Source organism: Phycodurus eques, chromosome 6 (assembly GCF_024500275.1).
Source record: "Phycodurus eques isolate BA_2022a chromosome 6, UOR_Pequ_1.1, whole genome shotgun sequence".
NCBI classification, from domain to species: domain Eukaryota; kingdom Metazoa; phylum Chordata; class Actinopteri; order Syngnathiformes; family Syngnathidae; genus Phycodurus; species Phycodurus eques.
In genome coordinates, this window is record NC_084530.1 from 30,245,199 (window position 1) to 30,273,026 (window position 27,828).

At 44.8% G+C, this 27,828-nt stretch overlaps 3 protein-coding genes across 8 annotated transcripts; 2 read left to right on the top strand and 1 right to left on the bottom strand.

Annotated features, from left to right (window-relative positions):
* Nucleotides 1–356: 356 nt before the first annotated feature.
* On the top strand, nucleotides 357–9,092 carry wfs1a (Wolfram syndrome 1a (wolframin)). The gene is made up of 11 exons (XM_061678965.1): nucleotides 357–582; nucleotides 769–848; nucleotides 2,175–2,319; nucleotides 2,403–2,576; nucleotides 4,393–4,470; nucleotides 4,538–4,641; nucleotides 4,719–4,850; nucleotides 4,924–5,169; nucleotides 5,946–6,224; nucleotides 6,992–7,155; nucleotides 7,298–9,092. Exons 1-11 carry the CDS (start codon nucleotides 357–359, stop codon nucleotides 8,469–8,471), a joined length of 2,802 nt encoding a protein of 933 aa, XP_061534949.1. The 3' UTR covers nucleotides 8,472–9,092.
* Nucleotides 9,093–9,946: 854 nt separating this feature from the next.
* ppp2r2ca (protein phosphatase 2, regulatory subunit B, gamma a) lies at nucleotides 9,947–19,457 on the bottom strand. Of its 6 annotated transcripts, none has more exons than XM_061680218.1 (10): nucleotides 19,297–19,457; nucleotides 18,491–18,669; nucleotides 18,252–18,349; nucleotides 17,950–18,133; nucleotides 16,943–17,055; nucleotides 16,663–16,840; nucleotides 13,551–13,715; nucleotides 13,252–13,421; nucleotides 13,040–13,131; nucleotides 9,947–12,128 (listed from the first exon to the last, which is right to left on the bottom strand). In XM_061680218.1, the coding sequence occupies exons 2-10, from the start codon at nucleotides 18,552–18,554 to the stop codon at nucleotides 11,837–11,839; spliced, it is 1,356 nt and encodes a 451-aa protein (XP_061536202.1). In that variant the 5' UTR covers nucleotides 18,555–18,669; nucleotides 19,297–19,457; the 3' UTR covers nucleotides 9,947–11,836. The 6 variants fall into 6 exon arrangements, with proteins under 6 accessions (XP_061536202.1, XP_061536200.1, XP_061536201.1 ...); XM_061680216.1 differs by having other exon boundaries at nucleotides 18,491–18,865; XM_061680217.1 differs by having other exon boundaries at nucleotides 18,491–18,865; nucleotides 19,293–19,457.
* A 1,013-nt stretch (nucleotides 19,458–20,470) lies between these two features.
* Nucleotides 20,471–27,364, top strand: LOC133404002 (histone PARylation factor 1). Its single transcript, XM_061679536.1, has 8 exons — nucleotides 20,471–20,541; nucleotides 21,541–21,724; nucleotides 22,298–22,484; nucleotides 22,703–22,801; nucleotides 25,001–25,160; nucleotides 25,705–25,792; nucleotides 26,729–26,901; nucleotides 27,055–27,364. The coding sequence occupies exons 1-8, from the start codon at nucleotides 20,503–20,505 to the stop codon at nucleotides 27,187–27,189; spliced, it is 1,065 nt and encodes a 354-aa protein (XP_061535520.1). The 5' UTR covers nucleotides 20,471–20,502; the 3' UTR covers nucleotides 27,190–27,364.
* The last annotated feature ends 464 nt before the right edge of the window (nucleotides 27,365–27,828 follow it).

The following is a 27,828-nucleotide window of genomic DNA, read 5'->3' on the forward strand; positions in this document are numbered from 1 at the left end:
TTCCGGGTGGCCTCGTTTTTGCAGGCGTCCTCTCCAACTGAGCAGCATTGCTTTATTTGATATTAATATTATCCTTTCTCCCTTTACATAACCCTAACGCTAACAGAATGGTTTGGTAAAGCTGCTGACCTGATTATTACCATCCAGTAGCAGGAGTTACGCCTCGCCTTGGATGGACGCCCGAGATTCCTTCTCCCGTCGCCAGTAAATTCCCTGCCGCTCCCTCTCGGCCCCTTCAACTCTCACCCTCACAAACGACTCATCTCCAAACAGACGGGGTCCGCGCGCTCTTCAGATGAACTCCTCTCTCCTGACGTAGCCCCCCCCCCCCCCCCCCCCCAAAAAAAAACAAAACTATGGAGGTTTCCGCTGAGCCTTCGCCTCCTCGTGTGTCTGAATGCTCGGGCCTTCCCAGCGCTTCTTCTGCCGGCCTCGAACGTAGCAGCACCCCCGCGGCCGCCCCCGATTCTTCCCAATCTACCGTCCCGAGGAGAAGAACCTTTGCCTCTGCGGCCCAGCGAGTCATCATCCGGGAACGACTCAGAAAAGCGGAAGAGGAAGACGACAGCGATGACGAAGAAGGTAAGACAGCGGTTGAAATGAAACATTATCGGGTTACTGAACAAAGATCTTAAGTTTCTCCCTAACATCGAGCCTCGGGCTTTGTTTTTGCTCTTATTCTACTTGCTTGTGCACCAGCAGTAGATCTAAGCTCCACTTATATTATACATAGAGATAAAACCAAGATCCTCCCGTCTGCCCCTCCAGATGAGGATCCAGAGGAAGTCTTCTCGAAAGACCAGATGGAAGAGAAAGCCAAAGCGGGCGATGCCAGAGCTCAGACTCGGGTGAGCCGAGGCGCATGCCTGCTGATCGACTCTCGGCATCGCTGTCAAGCGCGCGGGTTCGCGCCGTCTGCTTTTCCGCGAGCGTCTATTTTCATCCACTTGCAACATGACGCCCTGCGCTCAGCGCGATTCAGAAGATGATGTTGCTTTGCTTTCGGACACGGCGACATGGCACGCTATTTCTGTGTATCCATTGCCTTAAATCGCAGTTGGCAAACATTATTACCGTTAATGAACATAAAACCTTGGGACTAACGCAGAAATGACTTCACGAGAGACCCCCAAACCCCCCCCCCCCCCCAGCAAAGGAGCGTATGACGTATTTGGACTTAAATAGCCACAGAGCGCGTGTGCATGTGAACAGCGCTGTATTACATTCACACTATTGATTGATGGAGCAGATTTGCGTGATTTCACACAAGCTAGACAGTGTAAACCTACTCCTCTGCAAGCGCATTTAATAGTGTGAGACGAACATTCGAAATTGTCAGTTAATTTGAGCAACTTGATACCCACCCTCCGACATGGCCTCCTCCACCCTTGCACACTGGCAAGTCTGCAACTGAAGTATCAGGAAATAATGGCGATGATTGATTCATCTGGAGGAGATTTTGGGATAACGTTCCCCGTTGGTTGACTTTGCTTTCTGGATAGGAATGGAGAGGTCAATTCTGTGACCTGCTGTCACTTGGGGGGGGGAGGGGGGGGATCACACGAGGTTTATCTACACATGAAGTCTAATACAATCAAATTTCACAGTCAGTGGTTTTGTGGTTGCAGTTTGCTGTAAAATACACACAGCGGTTTAGAACGCGCCGCGCCGCCTTCTACGTCTCGTTTCACATTGAGCAAGGGATCAAAACCCCTACAACAGCTGCCGGCGGCTGTGGATCAGTCGGCAGAGCGGGTCGTCGTCGGTTCAAATTCCGCCTCTGACTGAGACAAGACACTGAACCCTAATCGGCGCCTTGCACGGCGGCAGCCGCCCATCGTTGTGTGAATGGGAGGCATTGGAAAGCGCTTTGGGCAATGTGATGCCGTAGATAAAGAACGATATAAGTGCAGTCCATTTATCATTTCAAACTGCTCCCCTTCTCAGAATTGTGTACAAATTGTAAAGACAAAAGCCAAAAGTCTTTCTTTTTCTGGATTGCGCCAATGTACCCAAAATAACCTAACATACACAAAATTCACAATGACATTTTTTTTTCTTTGCATGAAGCTGAGCTAGCTCATGCAACGGTCATAATGTACTTGTTGTTCTTTGTATTTAGGTTAAGGCGCACACATTGAATGAATCCTCTTTACGTCTCTTCTGTCCATCAGTTGGGTCAGCACTACTTGATTCTTGCTGAAGAAGAGGATGTCGATGTAAACAATCGCCGGGCTGTGAATTGGTTGATAAAAGCGGCAAAACAGGGAAGAAAGAGTGCAGCAAGAGCCTTGCAGCGCTGTTGGATCCGTAAAATAGGTTACTGTGCCAACACACGCACGACGGGGGGGGGGGGGGAATTTTCATTGCTGATCTTCTTAATCTCTCGCATACTCAAATAGGAATCACAGCGGAGAATGAGGAAGATGTTCGGAAACTGTCGGCAGAGAGTAAGTTCGAAAGGGCGGTGCGTAAAGCAGCTATGCTGATGTACTGGAAGCTAAATCCAGAGAAGAAGGCTAAAGTGCCCGTGACTGAGATGCTGCAGAATGTCGGCCAGGTCAACGCAGGACTGGGTAGGAGACACAAGTCCAGTACTCGAGTACTGGCTAAGTACCAATACTTGATAACATCCTGCAAGTGGGATAGAAGTTTGTTTTCGAGTCACAACAACTTTTCATAACTGACGTTTTGACGTCCAACTGCCTGGTTCTTTAAATGTCACCGGTAACACGAGAGACTTCAGTTATGCGGTGTCTCGGTCTGAGCACGATCGCTGCATTCCTCGCAGCTCTGCCTGACTACATTGACAGAATACATCACATACTGCAAAACAAAATCAAAGAAAATGGCTCATTACGACAATGTGATTGTATAGTGTGAGTAAAGCATTGGTGGGCAGAGTCCCCCTTGCATGTGAAGAGTCAAATAAATAAATAAACCAATAATGATGACATCAAATTCTTTTCCATTCTGTGCTTTCGATAGATTTTCTTTTTGAATCCAATAGTCTCCACGACTTCATCGCTAAAATTGCTGAATCGGCGTATTTCGTGTTCAAATACGCGGTGAGAGGGAAAAGCGGCAGCAAGCAGCCGGCCTTACCTCAGATTGCGCAATCCCTCACCAAACGCACTGCTCAACAGCGCCATCTATTGGTAAATTGACTGTACTAAAACAGAGGAGGCTGTTGGGAAGTACTTGCCCGTTCTGTTTCTCTTCATGTCGCCAATATAATGTTTTGAGACACTTGTCATATGCATTTGGATTTTCCATACTGGGGCTAATGTATTTAATATTTGCGTGTTACATATTTAGTTTTGCTGATCGCATAAAACCGCCGATAAAGCCACACTGTGGTCGGCCGCCTGCTCGTGAGTGGCTTGTGGCAGCCACGCTGAAGGGGGCGTACGAGAGCGCACAGCTTCATGTCGCCGCCCTCCTTCTTCTACGCGGACTCTAGCTGCTCGCTCGCAAAGGTTCTTTGATTTTGTAATATTAAAGGATCACCTCATCGCACTTTGTGGCTCACGACTGGTAGGGAATGAATGCAAAAAAATCTTTGGGGCCAAAAAGGATTTGGTCCAGACTGTACCGGAGGTGACAATGTTAGTCCACTTTGCGCTCCACGTGCCAGCTCCAAGTGTGTTTGAACAGATCATTGTCCCATTAAAATGACTTTACTCTTGACTTTACTCTCAACTCAAAGAATGAACACCTTTACAGGAAAGGAACAGGGATAAAGGTAAGACAAAAAAAATAAAATAAATAATAATAATAATAATAATAAAAACTAGACTTTGAGTTAAAAAAAAAATTGGGGTGGGGGTTATTCTTTTTGTCAACGGTGTGTGTTTAAAATATTTGAGCATGATAATAAAGTAGTTTCAATGATGAATTGAATATCTTGGTAAAGACCTACGTTAAAATGTCTTTTTTTTTTTTTGCACAACACTTTTGAATAAGAAATTGCAATACCTAATAAACTCTGGCTAAATCTCTGGAAATGACATTCTTTATGGCCAAATATTACGTGTGTAAATAGAATGCCGATATAATAATTTTTTAAAACCATTTTTTAATGTCTGGTTGTCCCGTTAATGACAAGTATGCCACTCTTTTGGCTCATAAATGTGTAAATCTGCCTCTTTATATTAACCAGCCGTGACAGATACTGTGGTGCATTCCTAATAAACAACACAATATTAAAGCAGCAGGAAGATTTATTTGTCAAAGTCAAATGAATACATGTTGTAGTTTCACAGTTCGCTAAATTTGACAACATTTGTCCCATTTACCTTTGGCAAAATCTTGTTGGATTGCTTGAAATCATACTTGAGATTGCGCGGGCTTGTGCTTGCAAATCACTTTTTAATTGTTCATGATCATTAGGAGACGCTGGAAAAGGGATATCTGACCCCACCTCGGACGAGACTCAGAAAATACTGGAAAACATGGTCACCTGTGAGAGTGAGTACCCTGAGAGAGCCAGATGGTTCCTCCCACCTCTGGACTACAGCACGTTTGGTCTTCTCAGGCGATCGCTTGGTGGACCTGGACGACTTTGTGGAGATGACTCAGAGTTACGCTCAAGGTATCGCTCCCTCATCTTCTGAACCACAAACCCCCGATGGCACAGAGGTAAAAGGAAAAAACAAAGAAATCAATTGAATGCAAATCTCTGCTGCGTAAAAAGTGTTGCACCGTTTGATGCCAAGGTGGCGCTGGCCCCCTCAGAAGACGAGAAGCCCCACAGAGGGTCTTGGAATTTTGCCGGAAGGGGGATGATGCTGGACACGAAGCAGACTAGCGCCATTCAAAAAGCAATGGCTATGAAATCCCGCTTAGCGGTATCTTCTTTACAATGCATCGTAAGGTTGACGTGGGGAGACCTCGTTCAAGTGGTGTCTCCGCTGCCGTCAGATGCTGCGCCATCCGCTGGATTCTGTGATGGAGGTGAAGGAGCACCTGGTGGACTGGGCGTCGCGGGCCGGCGTCCAGTGGCTGAGCACCGTCATCCCGACGCAGCACGTCAACACGCTCATCTTCTTCTTCATCATCAGTAACCTCACCATTGACTTGTTTTCCTTTGTCATCCCGCTCCTGGTCTTCTATCTTTCCTTCATCGCCATGATTATTTGCACACTGCGTGTTATTCAGAGTAGTAAGGTGAGTTCTATGTATGAATTGTGCAAAAACAGTAACATTTGTGATTGGCTAGACTTGAGGATTTTAACAGCTGTCATGAGGTCAAGCTTTATTCAGATTTAGTATTTCTTCAGAATCCAAGGGAACAAAACTCACAGGTCGGACTGCAAATAGCCAAAACATTATAGATAATTGATGGCCATAATAATTGCATTCCAAAAACTTTTTTACCCCCCAAAAATTCTTGAATAATGGGGGATAAACCGCCAAAGAAGAAAGAAAAAACAATTTGAACTTCTGCATTCGGCAAAACAGCTCAAAGCACTTCCTTCCGCTCACGTAAATGGCGGAACCAACCGGGACCAAGCACCCGTCAAACATCTACAAGGTCTTTTGTCTTCCAGAGTGACCAAAGATGACAACATCCAACCTTTAGGCTTCGTTCAGCTTCAAGCCATCATGTCATCGAGCCGTAGTTCTGCTCATTATCGCAGCATACACACTAAACCCGCTCACGTGTTTTCCAGCGTCGGTCACGTGATGTTCCCCATGAAGCGGATTATTGTTCATATGAGACACGATGGGACAAATATCTTTTTTTTTGTTTTAAAAATAAGGCTTTGCCATTGTAAAGGCTAATGATGAGGCCGACGTGTGACCATCCCAAACAGAATCGCAGCATTCTTGAAAGAATGCCTACTCATTATGCAAATCCAGGTTCTCATTTTTGGAAACAAAATCTTTTCTCTTCGAAAGTAGTCTTTCATTTCCCTCTCAATTCCCTTTTGCATTTCCAGACCTGGGAGAACTTTCGAGCCCTGACGTCCCTCCTGACCCGTTTTGAACCCGGCCTGGATGTTGAGCAGGCAGAGACCGACTTTGGCTGGAATAACCTCGAGCCGTACCTCTACTTTATATTCTCCGTCTTCTTCGTCATATTCTCGTTCCCTGTCGCTGACAAGGGCTGGATACCCTGTTCGGAGCTCTCGACGGTGGCCATCTTTTTCACGGCGGTGAGCTACCAGAGCCTCAGTCCAATGGCTGCGACATACGCGCGACGAGCAATGGTCATAGAGGTGAGAGTGCTTTCACACACCATTGATTGCTTCGCAGTTGTGTTTAAAGTGAGTGAAAAAAATAAAAAAAACAAAGAAAACTTTTTACAGTTGTTAAGGTGCCAAAATATTGTACCAGATGATGCTACCGTTGAACAGCAAAGATGCATACCTCAAGAAACAATCCATTCATTGGTCAACAGAGAATAATAACTTTTGTGCAACAACAGGAGTGGAATTGGGATAATTACAAAATATGCCATTTCTCATCAAAGGTTCGTCTTTTTATTGAAACCATAAAATGCGCTCGTGCCCACACACACGCAAAGCTAACATTATTCCCAGTAAAGACGTATTTCTTTTTGAGTGACAAACCCCCGTGGTGAAAGGCAACCGTGGTTTTCACTCAACTGAACGACTTGGCTCGCTTAATCCTGCAGAGCTCAAAATGTAACGGGAATCACCGAACGATTCCCAACTAGCGTGCCGTGACAAATGATCAGGGGTGCTGCGGGAAATGATCTAATTTCATTTCATTTGTCTGCTAATGATTATTTAGGAGTGACAAATATATCTTTGTTCATCCATCCTTGCCAGTGACTGGCAGAACAATGAAATGCACGGAAACAAAAAACACAAAACCACTGTCGCTGACTGTGGGCAAGAGGCGGGGTGCGCCGTAGCCTGTTTGCGAGCCAATAGCACGGCACATAATATACACTTTTGTTGTTGATGATTTGACTGTGGTTATCTTTTCCTGTAATGATAAACATTGTGCATTATTACAGGTTGCTTCGTCTCTTTGTGGCCTGACTCAGCTGCTGCCTGAAAACATGACAATGTTCGGCATCCTCGGACGCACCTTTGCCGCTCTGCCACTCGGGGAGTCAGTCGTGCTGCAGCTCAGTATTCCCTGCCTGCTGTATGTTTACCTTTTTTACCTTTTCTTCAGGTGAGTAATACAGTGAAAGCCATATTGTGTTGTAAATAATCGTTCTTGGACGCTAACGATCGAGATCCCGTGTTCCAATGGATTCATGGGATGAGATTTTTGTTCTTGATGAATGTGTTTTCTGGCTTCTCTCTACGATTAGCATGGCGGGAAAGCGCGGCTTCCGGGGGACGTACTGCATCCTGGTGCCCTACCTGGTGTGCTTCATGTGGTGCGAGTTCTCAGTGGTGCTCCTCCAGAATTCCACGGCTGTGGGCATACTCCGCACCTGCGTGGCCTACTTCCTCTTCCTGTTTGCGCTGCCTGTTCTGGCGGTGGGCCTCGCCATCATGCTCTTGATCCAGCTCTTCAAGTGGTTCCTGGAGCTGGAGCTCACCAAGATGATTGTCACTTTAGTGGTGTGCGCCATCCCCGTCACTCTCCGGCTCTGGACGCGGTTCAGCACGTCAATTCTGGGTGTTTTCCGCTCGATGACACGCCGCGGCCCCGTTAAACTCATCTTACTTTGCATCTCCACGGTGATCCTGTTCTTCTCGATCTACGTGTACCACGCAGAAGGTCAGAAAGTCTACAACTCCACCTTGACTTGGGACCAATACAGTCAGGTGTGCGGACCCCCTGCCTGGCAATCCAAAGGAATGGCCAAGACACAGATCTTCTGCAGCCACCTGCAGGGGCACAGGGTGACCTGGACAGGCCGCTTTCAGCACGTCAGCGTGGCCGAGACGGAGAACGGGGCGCAGTCTGTCATTAACATGTTGCCCGTGTTTCTTGGGGACTGGCTGCGATGCCTCTATGGCGAGACATACCCTAAATGTGAGCCGAAGAATGGGACAAACCAGACATCTTCCGGCTCCACGCCAGTTGCCGTCTCGCTGCCCATGCTGCTACGAATGCAAGAAGAAGAAGAGATGTGTCAGATCAAGGCTCTGGCCAAACACGCCTGCCACGTCAAGCGCTTCGACAGCTACCGATTCCGAGTGACCGTCGGGATGATCGGGAACCGAAGCGCAGAGGCGGACGACCCGGGCATGGATATGGTGCTCGTGGCCAGCCATGAGTTCCGACAGGTCCTGCTCAACTTGGAAGCGGGTAATATGGTGGAGTTCTGCACCAAGCTGGAGGGCCGCCTAGGAGCCAAGGCCGCGGCCTTCGAGTTGAAGGCTATCAACTGTCTGGACTGTGTTTCCCCACTGTCGCCTGGCGGTAGGCAGGTAAAGATAGAACGAGACTGGAGACGTACGACAATGCGAGCCCTGAATTTTGCATTTGATTTCTTCTTTTCGCCGTTCCTGTCAGCGAAGATCACCGGCTGAGAACAGAACCGAGGAGGGCACCAAAGCCAAAACCGCTGTGCTGTACTGTACCGTTCAAAATTTGACTTGAATTTGACCCAGCGAGCCACCTTGGATTTCTTTATGTGAAGATAGTCACTGATGTCAGCCAACAGACATGATAGTGATAAAAGTAATGTGTCATTTTGAGTGGGCATGAGTTTAGGTCCGTTTTTAGGGTGTTAAGACCCAAACTTTGGCTGGAAAAACTTACATTTCCTTGGTGTGCAGGACAATGTGTTTTTGAACCCATTCATTTGCTTGACTGCATAGCTTGTTGAGAGCCACAGGGAAGATGTGGTCTGGTAAAACGCAGTCTCCATCCTGGACTGGTTTGTCAGTCAATCGCGGGGAATTTGGGAAGAGTGGGAATCGAGCGCATTGCAGCTGCACAAAAGCGACCAGAACCGCAGCACTAACAATGGCTAAACTGCATCATTTGAATACCTTCTGTAAAGGAGTCTTTGAAAAGAGGCAACTAACGAGGATTTGGTCGGCCACATCTGTAGACCAACTGATCTTCGGGGACTATTATCCTATGTTCAAACAGGAACTCTATTCCTTTTGAATGATGTGAAATGATTTGTTTGCATGTTTACATGAGTGTACACTATTTAGTTTTGTATTTATGTTTTTTTTTTTTTTTTTATATATATATACATAGGACATTTGCGGTACTAATATTTTGTCATTATCAATGATCACAATGCCACCTGCTTCGTGAACATGGCAACCATGTAAAATGATTCAGCATTTGAATTTTACTTTGTCACAAAATGTGTCAATATTATGGCACATTAAAAAAAAAAAGTATTTATTGATAGCTTTGCTGTTTACATGACACACTCAATATGTCTCATCGGAGGACATACTTACTACTTATGTCGCTTATTCAGAAAGTTAAGTTTACCGAGGAGGATTTAAATGGTCATACAGTCACTCACAGGTGAAGATAAGTGTTACAATATATTTGAAAAGTATATTATGACACTGATTAGCATACCAGCGCAAACATTTCATGTTGTTTATTCCCTGTTAATAAACATCTTGCCACGTAGTATGCAACCTGCACTTGCCCGTGGTGACAAAGACCGGTATGCTTCACCGGTCCACTGTGAATACGAGTGGCTTCTGTATCTGATGCAAGAAACATTAACAGTGTGTGACTGTTCAAAGAACCCCAATTTGTATGTTTATTATTGTTTTGAAAGCACAAGCTATCGTTACTGCAGCCTGTGCTGATATACTTTGAAGTAGGAAGGCCACACGCTATATATTATTTGACTTATTTAGCAAAAAGATTAGAGCTTTCATTTTTCGCAACCTGAATTTTCATTTTTCGCAACCTGAATTTTCCTTCGAACATCCTTTCACTCCCAACCCACAGTAACTCCTATTTTTCCTCAACCCAAGCAACGTTGCAGCATCGATTCAATGTAACGCAGTACAAAGAGTCAGATTGTATCATTTTATTAATGCACATTCTGTCATTCGCGTGTGTATTTTCAGTCATGAAACATTTTTTGTAAGCATTCTAGATATACAGTGGAGTAGAATTGAGTGGTGGCAACATGCTGCTGCTGCACTCCTGAACACAAATCCTCTCCTCGGCCGCACGTGGTGACGTAATCACAACTGACACTGGAGAAGTCCTGAAACTTATGTCATGTTTTCTACTACTTGAACCGTTTTCTTGTCGGTATTGGATTGTGTTTTTCCAAACCAATGCGTTCGACAGCAGTAAAGGTATTGTAGTTCAAAGGCATGTGAATGATTGTGTGACGAGCGAGGAAAACGTAGACACGTTCAATAGATGACTTCTCTTGCTTTCCTGCAATGAAGCGCTTTTTGCGCCAACGACTAAACATTACAACCCTGAACTGACACCGTCCCACATCCAAAACCGCTTACGACAGTCCCATCGGGACCAAGGTCACTTAATAACGAAAGCACTTCACTGTAAACAATCAACGTGTGACCAGGTCACCCAGTTCAGTCCGACGCACACGAGCTCACGACGACACCTGGCTGTACGTCGTGGCTTTCGGGGGTGCCCCCCCCGGGCGCGGCATGTGGCACTGTGAGGTCAAGGGTGTGAGGACAACCGCAACTTGTGTTTTAATCACTCGTTTTGCGTGACATTGCTGTTTCAATGTCGACGACCCTTTAGCAAGATACATTGACACTGAGCTTTGCGTTTGAGCTATGGCATTCATAATGACCTTTGACCTTCATGCACGCAAAATCTCAGTCCTCGTGACAATGATCAGCTGAATCGTGGAGGCTTATTTATGCACGGTGTGCTTAGATTTCTTCATTTGAATGATTGTAAACTTTAGATTCTCATTTAAAATGACATTAAATTGTTACAAATTACAATTGGACAAAAAAAACAAAACGTTTTTATTTGATTGGGCTTAATGTGGGTGTTTCATCTTCAATATACTGTATAATTGTTTATCAACAGGGAGAATACTTTGGAATAGCAGCTATCTAAAACTCAATACAAGCCCAACACAACAATTCTGTACAATACATTTAAATGTTGATTTGCGCATAATTCCGTTCCGTTTAACTAGCGATACATATACCAAAGCCATTGCATCAGGTTTTCTTCTGGATTAGTGACTTGCTTCTATAAATGAGGTTCATGATCATTTAACAATCTATTTTATATGTTTAGCACTCTAGAAACAAAAGTGGCAGTGGCATAAAAAATAACGTTGACTATTTACAGCATACAGTAAAAAGAGTGTATACATTTGTTACCTGCAGATGAGCTCGTGTTTGTAAAGCAGAAATACTGCCGCAAAGTGTCTCGAATTGCAATTATTGCAAAGTGGACAAGGTAATGGGTCACTTTTTGCATGCAATCTCCAAGAGCGCTGCTCCAAAGGGGAGAGAGATTCTGCTGCAACTGTCACACACACACACACACACACACGCACACAAAGAATCAATTTAGGTTATTGTGGTGAGGATGAAAGATACAAGCTCACCACTCCCGCTACCTAATACTTGTGGCAATTAAACGCCACAGTTTAACCATCATTTTGTAAGGACCAAACAATCCTGCTGTGCTGCTAGCTGACCCAAAACTTCGTCTGGTCTTGTCAAAAGCTTCCAGGAACATCGGTGAGGAGTCAACACTGCGTGGTGACCGCAGATGGAGAGGTGTCCCTGCACCTCGATTACAAAAAGTCTGTGGGACGGGTGGGAGACGCACAGTTCACAGGGGCTCAAATAAATGGTTGTTCATTAGTTATTCCTCAAATCTCGCTGAGCGTTCGGCGCCACCTGATGCAAACCGAAACGTTTGTCCGTTGTTGACTTTGTCGTCATCCCTGTCACTGGGCCTCCGGGTTGACGCGGTCCTGGAAAATGTACAGGTTGTTCGTGGCCGCTATAGCGATGATATTCTCCGACGGATGCCAAGCCATGTGCAGGATCTTCTTGCTGAAGTCCAAGCTATCGACGCCTACGTCTCCGCGCCGACGCTTTCCGCCGGTGTACACCCGGCGGGTGCGTAACACAGCGCGCGGCTTGCTGCTCTCCCGCCAGGCCTCGAGGGTCACGCCTCGGCCCGTCTCCCTGTCGAACATCTGGAAGAAGCTGTTGTACGCCCCGGTCATGATTACGCTGTCAACAGAGAGGCATCAAAGACGTCGTTTCACAGACTCATTATTTGTGTCTCCTGGATCGACTTTAAGAGGAGACGAAGACCAATATTGGAATTAAAGTGGGACCTAATCAATAATAAAAAAAATATCAGAATTTTGAAAGGCCGTCGTGCAGGACATCATGCGAGACCGCTTTTGTTCGCGAGAGCTCAGCAAATCTCACGAGACCTTAGCATCTCCTGAGTCCTGAGACTTCAGCTCAGCGAGCGTTCTCAAACTGGAGTCGAGGGACCCCATGGGGTCTGCGAGGTGTGACTTGGGGGTCCGCAAAATAAGTTGTAATAAGTTATTTTGCTGTATCATTATTATTAGTATTATTTTTAAAGTACACATAGATATGGGGACAAGCACGCCAATAAAACAAACATACTAAACCAATTGGTCCCCCCGAATTGATCTGTGGGCCAATTCAAAGTTCTCATGATTTCGATGTGTCACATCCAGGAAACGTGAGATCCTTGCATGTCGGCAGCGTCTCTGGCGCTCTCGCACTCTTTTCTCATGTCTCGTGTGTTCAGGTTAGGCGAGGCGACCTCAGCCAAATATTTGCGGCTTGGGAGCACATACCTTGAAAAAACAGCCAGTAAAGAAATTGACCGTTTGAAAACTCGTTCACTCAAGTTCCATTACTTTTCTGTGGGAGAAATATATTCTCAATTTTTAACAAATCCAATTCGTCCTGCACCTCAGATATTCCATTTGTAATTACAGCATATAAGATGTTTAAATTCCACATCCGACATGCGTCACCTTCAGTCATTTGAGCTTCGTCCTGGAAGTCAGATTCAGTCTTATTTCATACTTCAGACTCATATTCAGGCATATAAGTCAAAAATACAGAATCTAATCGTGAACACCACCGGTTGTCACCTGTCGGAACTGTTCCAAACGCACTCAAACTTGTCGAAGATGCAGTCGTTCTCATAGAGCGAGCACAGCTTACTCCTTAGGTATTCGTGGACCTGGATGCAGATTAAAGAGAGAAGCTTGCATTTCTGGAGACAATCGTTGCGACAAAATGATTTCGTCACAATTCCCCCTTGCAGCCCACCGTCGCTCACGCTCGTGACTGTGACTCCTACCTGATACGTCTCCACGGGGCCTTTGTCCATGTTCAAGTCCCACACCTTGGCGGTCAGGTAGTCTCGGGTCAGCAGGTAGCGTCCGCTGTGGCTGAACTTGACATCTGACACAGAGGAGATGATTTCGGAGAAGAAGGAGCGGCTCCCTGGATCCTCAGGTTCTTCGAACACTGGGCGAACAGCGTTCATGGGTGAGGGGAAGAATAGATTTCTGGCACACAATACATGTTGCCCACTGCTTAAAAGACATGATTCTATTTTTTTTTTTTATTTTATTTTTTTTAATGGAGGTGTCTTACATTTTGTGTGTTTGTCACAAAGCGCAGAGGACCTCATGTCACAGAGACGCAAGGTGCCCTTACTGCTGCTGTACACAAACAGGTGGCAGTGCTGAGGGTGGAACTCTGCTGCCGTTATCACCTCCGTCAGATCCTCCATGTTGGCTGGCTTTATGTCCACGATGTCTAGCGAAATGCACTGTCAGGGGCCATACAGCACAACATTGCGGGCACATTGTCGGTCTGCTTTCATTCACATGGCTCGTGCGACCACGCTCGCAGGCCGCAGCATTATGTACTCCTGCAAAATCCAAGGAAATCGAAGTGAACATTGACCAAACACAGATGATATTTTTTGAAGGACTATTGTGCACCTCTCATTGAATGAAAAAAGGTGACCAAACTTTGAAAACACCTCTTTGTATGATACTGTGCAGTTATTCGCCACTGCAAACAATTACTGGGATAAGACATCTGAAACTGTCAATCAAGCCTGAACGTTACGAATCACAAAAGCAAGCCTTTCAAATTCTGTTCGTCTTTCACTTGGTTATCGAAACGCATGAGAAAATCCACAAGACGTCATAGTTATGTACAACATTATTGTAAACGTGCTGTGAGAGATCATCAGGTGTGCTACAGGAAATGATCCAATTTCCCTTCAGTGGGCCAAAAAGTAGGATTCATTTACGACAAATAATTGATCTCCGCTCATTTATCTATGCGAGTGGTGTATATTGACAGGCAGAACAATTAAATGACCTTCCAACAGATGCTACATCCTCATGTTGCCGTTTGTACAACAGAAAAAGTCACGGCACGCACACACTGAGTAATATTGTAAGCTTTTGTGACAGATCATCATTATTTTAGGATACACTGTATGCCATTTGTAACACTTTTGTTTGGTGGTTGTTCTGTGACATTTTTGTCTTCTAAAACATGTACAGCAGAATAAGACAGGTTCTGAAATACCAGATCTGTGATGATATTAGTATTGGATTTCTTTGGTTTGGGCACGTGTACCTGGTGTTGTGGCTGGTAAGGGATTTACCCACCTTGTTAAATCACGAATTACTTGTGGCTAATCACAATTTTTGGTTAATTTTTCACGGATCACACCCCAGCCTGATTACCTCCAGACCTGTTCAATCAAGAAATCACTTAAACAGAATCTGTCCCGACAAAATCAATTTGGACAGAAGATCTAAAAAAGCTGCGACAAAATGACACGATTGAAAGAAATTCCAGAACAGTCAAGAAATAAAGTAATTGACATCTATCAGTCTGGAAATGGTTCCAAAAGCCATTTCGAAAGCTTTCTGAAGGACTACAGTGAGCCATAGGGAGAGCCATTATCCTCATATGGCAAAAACATGGAACCGTGGTGAACCTTCCCAGGAGTGGCCGGCCTACAAAGATTACCCCAAGAAAACAGCAATGACTCATCCAGGAGGTCAGAAAGGAACTCAGGACAACTTGTAAAGAACCGCAGGCCTCCCTTGCCTCAGTAAAGTTCAGTTGTTCATGACACAACAATAAGAAAAAGACAGGGCAAAAATGGCATCCACGGACCCGTTCCAAGGCCAAAACTACTGCTGACCAAAAACAACATAAAGGCTCATCTTACTTTTGCAAAAAAAAAAACTTTTGGGAAACTATTATGTGGACTGATGAGAGGGAAGCTGAACTTTTTGGAAAGTGCGTGTCTCGCTACTAAATGGCGCAAACGTAGCAAAGCATTTCAGAAAAAGAACATGATACCAACAGCCAAACATGGTGGTGGTATTGTGATGGTCTTGGGCTGCTTTTCTCCTTCAGGACCTGGACAACTTGCTGTGATTGATGCACCCGTGAATTCTGCTCTTTAACAGAAAACCCTAAAGGAGAATGTTCATCCATCAGTTTGTCACCTCAAGCTGAAGCCCACTTGTGTTTTGCAGCAGGATAATGATCCAAAAGACACTAGCAAGTCAACTTCTGAATGGCTTAGGAAAACAAAATGAAGGTTTTGGAGCGGCCTAGTCAAAGTTCAAACTTTGAATCCAATTGAAATGCAGTGGCATGACCTTAAAAAGGCTGTTCATGCTCGAAAACCCTCCATTTTTTTGCTGAATTCAAACAATTGTGCGAGGAAGAGTGGGCCAAAATACTAAAAAAAACTCATTGTTAGTTACAGAAAACGCTTGATTTCAGTTGTAGCTGCTGAGGATAGCCCAACCAGTTCTTAGGTTTAGGGGGCCATTACTTATTCACACAGGGTCAGGTAACTTTGAACATTTTATTTCCTTATCAAATGAAATCCCCCTTTAAAAACGGCATTTTAAGATCACTTGAGTTATATTTGCCTGCTATTTACATTTGTTTGATGATCTTAAACATCACAGTGGGGACACTACGCAAAGAAATATAAGAGTTGAGACTTTTTCACGGCACTGTATTTGCTCAACACACGTGTCCCTCGATTTAATAGCCCAGCTCAGCACTTCATCAGGACCTAAACATTCACGCCGAGCAACGCCGCACGCATGCACAAGCTGCTCCTCTCTCTGTTCTATTTGTGGTGTCCCCGAGTGACTCGGAAGAGCATGTATTTGCCCTGTGAATTATTTAAACCCTTCTTCCACACAAGAAGAAGAATTGGATTTTCTAGGTCAGCTTCTGCTTTCATAAGAAACCACCGACTGCAGCATCTACCGGGCGCATACTCTGTATAAATCAAAACATGCTGGTTATTTCCAATGCTGAATTCAGATGATAATGAATGTATTATGTTTCTATTGCACATACTGTATATTTCAGGGGTGTTCAGTTTAGATACTGGCACTCCAAAGCAACTAAAACATGCAAACTTGGCGTTTTGGTGGGTGTGTCATTTGCGACTGTAAAGCAGTTCATGTCAAGACTTGCATGCGGTCCTGCAACTCTGCTGAATGATGTGCCTCTTTATCAAATGTCACTAATCTCGATAGGAAATGTTCCTTCTAAAATCATATTTGTACAAAAGGAATTTTACATTCAAATTTAAAAAAAAAAGGGTATCAATGTGAGTTGGGGAAAATATTGTAATTCGTCACTCAATAACTGAGAATGAGCCAATGAAATAGATTCTGAAAACAAGCAAGAAGGATACTGAAGCTGCGGTCAGTGATGCCCAGATGCCACATATTGATACGGAGGTCATCAGCTGACAGGTAGGTCTCCCCGTCACTGTTGACTGAGATGGAGTTGACGTGGTAAGTGTGACCATTGGAGAAGACTCGTCTGGGGCGGACCTCCACCATCAGATCGGCGGGCTTCAGGACTGGCACCTAATGGACACAGATGAAAATCAGTCCACTTACTTGGCACCTGAGCCAAGCAGCGTGCGTGTGCGTGTGTGTGTGTGTGTGTGTGCGCGCTCGCTCGCGCACCTGCAGGGAGGTGATGGTGGAGATGTCCTTGAGGCGGCCCTCCTCATCCTTTAGGTTGTATCCCGCTGGTCTCTTGTCTCTTTCACTCACCTTCCACAGTTTGACGGTCTTATCTGTGGCAGGCAAAGTCGCATTTCCACGACGCCGCATGGAGGTGATTAGGACCAGGGGGAGGGGGGGGGAAGAAAAGTATAGTCAGCGGGATGGCTACTGATGTCCAAACCTTTAAAGCGAGGTGAAGCTTTACGTCTTACATCATCGTAATTAGTAAAAACCTCTTGATTCATAATAACGGAACGCAATCCCCTCATTTTTTCTGAACGCCCAGGAAAGAGATGACTTGAGGATACATCACAGCATGCCATAGAAATCTTTCGATATCATGAAAGTCTGCCCCCTAGAGGCTGTGAGCAATATAAGGATGACTTCGGAGCAATCTGATAGGAGGCGCAAGACGTGTTTTCAGGTGGTGCCATGGCATCATTGCCATATCATTTATGATTATGATTTTTTTCGCTCAGTGGCAACTAATATTGTATTGAATGCAGAACAGTGTTTCAAAGACAAAATCCAGTTTAGGACAAAGTGTGTTGTTCCCGAGTCATTTCCTTTGTGTGTGTCTGACTGACTTTTGTTGCTGCACGTTCTCTGTCTACGGGCAACTTGCTTTGCCATCCAAACAGCCTCGACGCCCATCGAGGGCATGACGGGCATGGGCCTTTTTTCATTGGACTATGAGACTGCTTTGCTGGAACCCCATCAGTTCTGCCTAGCAACAAGTGGCCAAACGGGACGTGACCAGAAAAATCGATCGGAACAATTCTGTTGGGCTACATCGCTACGTGCTATCCTGTACATTTCAATTCAGCTGCGACAATAACAAGCAATAACAAGTGGTGAATGATGTGTGTTGTCTTTGCAATTGAGAGCACGGAATGCAGAACAGACCGCATTTCTAGACGCGTCAGCCCCAATAATGTGCACAAACGCCAATTTGGGATTCTCACCGTTGGTGGAGAGGAGAAAATGTGCGGCATTCTGTTTTGCCAGCCATTTAATCTTGTTGATTTTCTCCTCAATCTCCAAACTCTTCAGGTAGTCAAAGTCTGGCTCGTGGCTCTGGAAGGTGCTGTATACGTTATACTCCCCGCAGTCCCCGGTCTCCAACACCTCCTCGGACTCCCCTTTAGACTGGCAAATAGAAGAATCAATTGAAGCGATTGAACTCCGCTGAGGTTTGAAGGTGCCGAGTAATATCTGTACGCGCACATGTTTGGGAATCGAGTGAGTAACTTTGTAAGGCGCTGACCTCTGTTTCTCTCTGGAAGATGACCACTCGGCCTCCTTTATCCCCCGTGGCCAGTAGGTCCCCTGTCTGGTTGAACTCCACCGTGGAGATAACATCAGCTTGGAAGAGAAGGAAATAGGAGCGCTTAAAAAGGCACGGGCTCGATCGTCCATTTATTATATTTCAGCAAAGACGGATTGCGCCTGATGGAGCACACGAAGCTGAGACTCAAGAGGCAGACGAGACGCCATCTGTTCTACCTTCTGTGACATAGTCTCGTAGGAAGGTGTGGTTGATCTTGGGGCTCTCAGCGTCCTCGCCCATCTGAAGCCGAAGGAGGGTGACCCGCCGGCGTGCCCGTCCTGAGGGGAAGGGTCCGATCCGTTCTCTCGCTTCCCGCCCAGGCTCCGCCCATGCTGCTCGGGCCTAGCGCAGGGGCCTGGAACAAGGCATCCTGAGTAACCGGCAGGCCAGGGGGAAATGGGAAAAGGCGGTAGCCGGCCGACGGAGATGGCAAATGAGCTTGAGGGCGCGAGTCGAAGGCTGCCAGAATGTGGAAAGCGGTGAAAAAAGGATGGAGGAGGATAGCGACGAGCAAGTTGGCAGGTAGTGGAGGGGAGGAATAAATGCAGTTGCTGGTGATGAAGATAAGAAAGAATTAGCAGGTCATTATGCAGGCTGACGACGCACGGACACAGTTATGACCTTTGGTGTTACGCACCCACTCGTGACGACACGCTTGAGTATACAGTACGTAAAAGGTCAAACAATCCCTGAGGCCAAATCACAATTCCCTCCACCGGACGTGGAATATGAACCTTGTACATATAGTTGAGACTCTAAACAAGAATGTACGAAGGAATATTCACTGTATTCATCCAAAGGATGCTCAGCCCGTAAATACAAGGGTGGGGTAGCCTTCCCCTGCGTACTTTCCAGATGGCTGGCCGCACGCTCTCACGCACAGAGTCCTTGATGCAGCAAAGGAGCGAAGGAGAACGCGATGTCTTGCCTGTGCTGCAGGAGGAAGGGAGGCACGGAGGTGGACAGGCCTCAGCGCACCTACCGGATCGACTGCTGCCGTCGCCGCTCTATTCCCTGGTGGGGTGGCGAGGTCCTCGGCGGTGTGCCCGAGAGACGGAGGAGAGGCAGAAGTGGAGGAAAATCAGCTCGCAACAAGGAGGTGCGGTGATGCTGCTGAAGTGATCCTGTGCAGCATCCACTGTGTCATGGCGGCCTCCTCTACGGGCAGCCAATCACAGGGCCCGTGTCCTGGACGAGCCCTCCCACTGCAGCTGCTGAGGTGGAAGAGGCCAGCAGGGGGCGCAGTTTAAAGCCTCGCCGATGCGTATAACACGGCGAAATCCGGAATCTTTTGGGGTTACAAAATGAAATTAGAATACATCACTTGCATAATGCCTTCAAATCATTACACACATCCGTATCCTGAAACAAAATAAAACTATTACCTCTTTTGACGTGACTGTCTCTTAATTCTTCGATTATCTGGAGGTCTACAGTTCTTCATATGGACAAGTAAGCAGTTTCAGCCAACTGCAGTCAGATCATTTTTCATCCCTCCACGGCTTCCCTCGCAGGGGCGCAAAGCGGACCTGTCATGCTTCATATGATATAAGGTGATACATGTTAAACACCGTGCAATGTCATATACTGTATAGAAAAGCAATACACGTTTAAGTGAGTCATGTTACTGTTAGTGAACACTATCAAGGCAAAACATCAGCTACATTCAACCTTTCCCTTAACAAGGAAAGTAATGATCCATTTAAAGAATGCATGGACCTATGTTTATTATTTTGAATCCACTTTGCAATGGTTTATATTGCAGTTGCAAAATACAGATTTGTGTATATATGTTACTCCTCTCTTCTACATATATAAGGTTACCATAAATATGCATATGTACATCATAAATGTTCGTGGTTCCGCTAGAGCAAGGTATTGATCCTGAAAGATGTTTTGTGGAAACAGCTAAGGTGTTTCATTTGTCGTGCTTTCAATATTTATAATATAATATAATATATGAATACATTTATTTAGTCTATGAAATATATATAAAATGCAATTTACCTGATGAAACAATATCCTTTATATCGTGGTGACAACCGTATGGCATTGGGTTTAAATATATTCAGTTGCTCAGGTTGTCCGATAGATGGCAGTAGGTCGGTGACGGCGACGGTGGCGCAAGTTGCTGGCAATTATTTATTTCCGCCGAAGAAGAAGTGGGTCGAGCGTCTGGGGGAAGAAGATGACAGGGCGCGCAAAAAGAAAGCCCAAATCCCTTCAGGTAACTTCTCGCCACGCTGAGCTGCCTCGTTTCAACACGCGTTTGCTGATTGAACGAGTGTTGCTTTCGCTGGAGAGTTGCTCGCAGCAAGGAAGCAAATGGCTCCCCTGAAGTGCTGCCATGTTGGCGGCGGAGCACCAACATGGCAGCAGCAGTGACCGAGCAAATACGTCCGAATAGCGGCGTCGCCTTTTCCGTATACGGCTGTTGTTGACTCGTTCGTCTCGTGTCGGCCGGAGCTGCATTATTCACGAGACGCCGCGCGTGTGCCAGCAAAACGAATGCGATGAAGTTGCACTGAAAAGCGGCGGCGGCACCGATTGCATTGGCTACCCGGAGATGGTGAGCCGATAGGGCAACTGATGGCCACATGAACAGTTCCATCCACTTGCTTCACCAAAAGCTTCATTTAACTATGGCTGATGGGGTTTATTATTATTATTATTTTTATTTTTTGGGGGGTAGTCTTGCAACAGTGGAATAATCAGCGAAACGATCGTAAATCGGGCCATCCGTAAGAGAAGGTACCACTGTATTAGCAAGATTTCAAATTCTCCTCCTTTTGGGCCAGCTAGCAAAACCTCGACTTGCAAATCCTGTCTGTGGCAATCTACACATTAATACGTTTAATAATCAGCATCTCTGCTGAGTATGATGTGTTACATTTAAATAGTGTTTGTTTTTGACACTTGTCACTGTGGTTTTTTCTGTGTTTAAAAAAAAAAAAAAATTAAATATTCATTCTGAACTGCTCCAGATGATATAAGTGGCACAGTTATATTGCGTTTTTGTGTACGTGTTGAATATTGGTGGTTTGAATAATTGCAACGCGATCGTGGTTGTATTAAGAGGTGGATTAAGTCGGGCAAGTCCCCACTGAAGGGCCAGCTACCCAAATCCAAAGCCCTCCACTGCTGCCTGGTTTATGGGTGGCAATTAAAAATGGGTATCGATTTAGCATACAGTAGATTACAGCTTCTCGGTTGCTGATCTTGTCAGGAGTCGGGAGAAGGAAACGGAGAAGTGAAGAAAGTGCGTCCGGATGATGCGAAGGCCACGCGGCCGTCCGAGGCGTCGCCGCAGCGACGTGACGAGATGCTGCGGCTCTACAAACTGCACATGCCCGAGGACCTCTACCATTTCTGGGACTTCTGCGAGGAAATTCGCCCAGACAACCCCTGTGGTAACGTCATCATTGTTTTAACAAATTTGCCAGTTAACTTGGAAAAATTGGAGACATTACTACATTCTTTTTTTTTTTTATTATTATTTTGGGATGTCTTGATGGATTGTGAGTCCAGTTTTATCATGAAAGACAACTGCAGTGTGTGCACGAGTCATACATAATTGGCCCCACACAAATGTGACAACGAACTCAGTCAAAAAAAAAAAAAAAAAAAAAGAAATTGCCAGCTTGTTGTAATGCCTACTCTAAACCAGTCCGCAGTGCAAAGAAGGTTGGGGAACACTGCTCTATAGCACATGTCGCTGTAGTTGGGCTCGAAAAAACTGTCATCACTAAATAGGGAAAGTACATAATTTGTGAAATTAAAACTGAACATTCACATCAGTCAAATCTTCGTTGCTTGCGTTCAAATTCATGATTGTCTCTAATAAAAGCTTTTCTGTATTTTATTGTATTTTTCGAAAGACGACATTGTCCAAGTACATCTGCCGTTAACTGTACAGAATGTTGCATAAAAGCACTGTAGCTCTACTCGTGGATCAGTTATTTAACAATGATTATTTTTTCTAGGTGCCCTGCAAGACACACTTGGTTTGCAGCTGGTTGGTCCTTTTGAAGTCTTGGCAGGAGCTCATCGAAACTGCAAGAATGCTTCTGCTAACTTCCACCTGCACTGGAGATATTTCTACGACCCGCCCGAGTTCCAGACCATTCTACAAGGCAGCCAGGAAAGCCAACATCATATGGGCTACTACAGGTACGTACCGAAACATACACGTTCCTTAATGCCTTTGAATGAGTCTTTGAGTATTGATTTGACTGCTTTACTTGGCTCGAGAGATTCCTTAACTTGGCCAGCTAGACGTTAAAGAGTGAGTGGGCTTTCTGGCTAGGGAGAAATGGACGAGATTGCAATAATCATAACAAAACGCATCATAACTACGTGATCATTTTTTGTCTTTAAACTTTTTATAGAGATAATCCCGACTCCCTTCCCTCCTTTGTGGGCGAGAATGAAGCTAAGAAGGGCTGCGCTATAACACAGATGGGCGACAACGTGTTTGCCGCCGTCCAGTAAGTGCCGTTCGAGCTGGTTCCATGCTTGCATTTGGCGGACCAAACAACGCTCTCGTTTAGGAAACACATCCTTTGTGTTGTAATCGATGAAATCAAGTTGTCACGTGATTGCAGAAAAGAGTGTCAGCAGGTCAGGTACACTGAAAATATAAGGGAAAACGTATTCGGGAACTTGGCCGCTCCAAGCAGTGGAAATAAAATAAAATAGGCTTATGGGGCTATAAAAGCCTGTGAGAACTCTGACCCAACCAATGTTCTTCCAGTCTCTGTAGTTCATCACGAAGCTCAAGTTTTTCCACACAAAACATGGACATTGCTTTGTACACTGAGAAGTATGTGTCAATACTTTTGGCCGCGTAGTATGTTGAGTGCAGCGTGCTCATTTTGAATGAGCTCCTACCAAGAAATTAGACTTTACACCGATTTTATCAGGCTGATCGGTATCGGCCGATATTTAGCATTTTATGATTATTATGATTATGATTTATGATTATTAATTATGCTAATTATTATTTAGCATTTTATGATTATTATGATTATCAATGACGTCATTGATCGGCTCCGCAAAAGACGTCCACATCGTGCAAAGTATATTTGAATCCAAAAGCTAGTTTATTTTTGCCTTGTCGCACGTCTTTTGACGGAGTATTGTAAATATCTAGAGCCAATAAAGTTATTTAAAAAAAATAATAATAATAATAACAACATGTCTGCGGTGCGGAACAGACAACACGTCTGAGACAGAACACGTAATGCCTACCTCAGACTGCAAGACAAATCTGGTCTTTCATGATTGCACTACTACTGCAATAAAATCTTGTATTCCGATACCACCGCATCCCGTTTTTTACGATCATTGGGCTTTATGTTGTCAACTCAAATGCGACCGGATACACTCGTTACTGTGCCGACGAGAACAAGAGTGGAGCGAGCCGACTATTATAAGGACAAAATGGGGGAAATCGTGTGTTGGTGGTCACCGGGGCTCAGGACAGGAGAGGACGTTCGTTTAAGGCTCGCTTGAGGTACGTTCACGTACTTTGAATACGATACGGCTCGCAAGCAGGCAATTAAACGTTACGTAGCCTAGCAAGCTAGCGGTAGCACCAACGGTTGGACGTACACATGCCGCCGCTCTGTCGAATCATGCTCTACAGTTTCGGTGTGGGTGCAGTCATTTAATTAAAAATAAAGTAATTTAATTCCAGTAAGTTAGCACCCGTTATTTCTGTCACGTTGTAATGTTGGTTTGACCTGACTGATTAGAATACACGGTGTGACTAGAGCAATGATTTCCAACCTTTATGGAGCCAAGGAACATATTTTACCATTGAAAAATCTCACGGCACACCAACAAACAAGAAAGTCACAAAATGTATTTATTAATTAATGTTTCCACTACATTAATTACTGTATGTACTTTCTGCCATCGAATAGAAGACCAATCATTTGTCCTGTCTGTCACTATGCCTCACTGGCATAAATAGAGGAACAAAGATACATTATTTATTGTAAGTATAATTTTGGGAGCAATTACATACACAAGTATATACAGTAAATGAACAGGCCATTTAAATTTCTCCATCTTGTTATCGTTTTTTTTTTTTGTTTTTTTTTTCCCCCCCATCCCAACTCGGTGATCGGCCGGTGATACTTTTTCGCCAAGGAAAAGCAAACTGTGCAAATGTAGTTAGGGCCGCACCGTAAGCAGGGGAGTTGTTCAATTTGCCGTTCCATCATTTCAGAGGGCAGCATGTCTTTAAGATTGTTGAAAGTAGACACCGGAAAGATGCCTTTTGTCTGATTCTTTCAACCTGGACAACGGATGTAATCAATCCCATTTTACAGAGCCCGTCAAAGTTCACTGATCTCATCCTGAGTCTTCATAGTGGTTCGATATTTGTTTTCATTGTCATGAAATCCGTATTCTGCATTCATGTGTTCTTGACGTGTTGTTCCTGTCTACAGTTTATTTTCCTGTTTTTCTACTGTACTGTTTACCCAGTTTTTTGCATTCAATATGATTGTCTGAAGGGACTCCTGTACAAGCGCTTTTAGCTTCATTCCATTCTTGCACTGTTTTTTAATGTCCTAAATAAATAAACAAACAAACGGCAAAATCGTACGACGATAATGTCTGAACGTTCCGTGCAAGTAAAGACACTCGCTGAACCACTTTGTTTTACGACCTGACAGCCTGTTCCTGCGAAGGAAGAAGAAGAAGAAGGAGAAGGGCAGGCAGAAAACGGGGGAAGAAGATTTGGAAAGGCTGGAGACAAAACTGAATGAGCGAGCGGAGACTCTCAACTTGTCGCTAGAGCAGAGGACCAAAAGCATGAAGCAGCGGGACAAGAAGGTAGCGAGTTGCGTTCTAACCTCACTCGTACCGCCGCTGACCTCCTCCTATGCGTTTGGAATGTCTGCACTTCCTGGTACACACAAGGATTTTTCAAATCTTAAAAGATTGCAGTTTTGGTCGTATTGTGCGTGGTGTACTCGGATAATCTCAGCGCATAAAAACCACACACACAAAGATTGTGTTCTGTCGCTGATCTCGAAATCTTACAAAAATGAGAAATACATCCACTTCTGGATGTATGCCGATGTTTGCCAAGTGTTTCTAAAGGTTGCTGGAGTTGGGAGCTTTGCAAAATGGCGACATCATCAAAAATCAACTTGCTTTGGAAAATACTGACTTTTATACGAACAAACGACATTGGCTAATACAAGTTTGTTTTCATTTTGCCGAGTCAGGGTGCTGCTTTGGCTACTTTTTGTTTCACATCCCAATTCATGGCATCATGATGCAGGAGATGTAAATATTGAACGATATCAAGCTCCAAATAATTGCATTCTTTGGTTCTCTGAATTCCCGAAATGACATCTTAAATCCTCCATAGGTTGTCACCAAAACATTCCACGGTGCTGGAATTGTCGTGCCCGTCGACAAGAACGATGTGGGATACAGAGAACTTCCAGAAACCGACGGTCAGTCAGTCAAGATGTGTTTTCGTGGCACCTTCATTGACGCATTTATTTTGTTGTGTGACCAAGCTCGTAACTCAATTTACCCAAATATCTAATCAATTTACCCTGTTGAAGTGACAATGTAATTCAAATACAATTTATCTGTCCCCCCCCCCCACACAGAAAAAACACAAATTTTTTTGGGCTATGTTTTTATCAAAGAAACAAAAATAGAACTGTATTGTACAAAAACATAAAAAATCGAATAAATAAAATCGAATTGCTCTGCAGCAGTTTTGATTTTGGCAGCCATCTTAGTTTTAGTCTTTTGGATGAAAATGCTTTTTAGGTTTTAGTCGTTTCTCTGTGCGATATTTGTAGTCCGGTTTTACTCAACGAAGATTCCAAAGGTTTCTAGTCTTGGTTTAGTGAAAGATTATTCTTCTTTTAACAAATGCACATCATCATGTGTTTCAAGTCAAGACATCATTTTGACAAATGAACACCAATTTAAGAAAATAGTCGCCTTAAGTATCAAACAAGCAAAACCAAAATATGCGTTGATATCTTACAAACCACGATTGGCACCCATCCTGTGCATAAGTTTTCTGATCTTTGTTTTTGGGAAATGGCCAAAATTAAAATGTACCTCTTCTGTTGTTTTTTGGGTTTGTTTTTTTACAATAACTTCATTGCTCAATTTATTTTTCAACTGTACTCGAGTGGCAGTGTATCTGTAGCTCACTTGTCAGTCCAATTTTTTTTCTCGCCAAACAAAGCAACAACAAAAAAAAAGCAAACTCTGGAAAAACTCGGACGTTGGGGCACGCGTAAATCAAGGTCCCGCGATCATTTTGGTTCATATCGTCACTGCAAAAAAAAAAGAGGGTGGTTATCCTTCCGGTTTGCCGCTTGTGAGTAATTCTCCTTTCGTCTCTCTTTGTTTCGCATCCACAGCCGCTCTGAAAAAGATCTGCAAGGCCATCGCCGAAGCTCAGAACGACGACGAGCGCGTCAAAGCCTTCCGCCCGCTCCAGGAGATGATCACCTTTGTCCAGTTTGCCAACGACGAGTGCGACTACGGCATGGGCTACGAGCTCGGCGTGGACCTTTTCTGTTTCGGTTCCCACGTGAGTCGCGTGGCATCGAGTGTGCACGCCGCTGACCTCTGCTATCAGGCCACGCTTGCGTTACTTCCTTCAGTTATGTTTTGTTCTTTCAATGTCGATGACCGCGACAAATTCCCGTCGAACTTATGTCATTGTCTCCTCTCTCCCAAATAGTACTTCCACAAGGTTATCAAGCAACTTCTGCCCATGGCCTACAATTTGCTGAAAAGGAATTTGTTCGGAGAGATTCTGGAGGCGCATCTCGGCAGCCGTCGCCGCGACAACCTGGACCAGCTCTCGTCCGGTTAAATGAGTCACGATTCCAGTCGCTAACAGTCCCCTGCCACGTGATCTCTCGTTTCGTCAACCCTGGTTGCATCGGTGCTGCTTTTATGAATAGTTTCTGTTCAGTTTTTGTTTTGTTTTTGTTTTTTTTCTTCCCCCCCTCTCCAATGTCAAATAAAGTATTTTTTTATATTTTTAACATCCTTTCCTGTCTTTATTCTCGTATTGTATTGTATTGTATTGACGCTTTTGGTCATTGCAATGTAATGTTGTTTCCTTTGCGGAGTGGCGGCATTATTTAGGGCACGTGTCTTGCATCATTAGAAGATTTGGTCATTCGTACAATGACTTACACAGTGTAAAGATAAGCGAATGACTTGCTAAAAAAAAACCTAGTCATTTGTACATTGTGTCGTGAAGACGAGATTCAAAGCATTTTCCCTGTCAGCCCCGAGGAGCTTTTCTCGTCCGAGCTGAGTCCAACTCATCGCAAGCGACGAACTTTTGCGTGCGCGGACACTGCAGTGGAATACGCGAGGGGTGGAGGCAACAGAGGCAAAACGGGAACGCGGTGGGTCCTGCGCGTCGTTGCGTTCAGGTTCCATCGGCCATCGGGCAATTCCGCGAGCTCTCGTTTAGGGAAGTGCCATATGATCGCTTTGC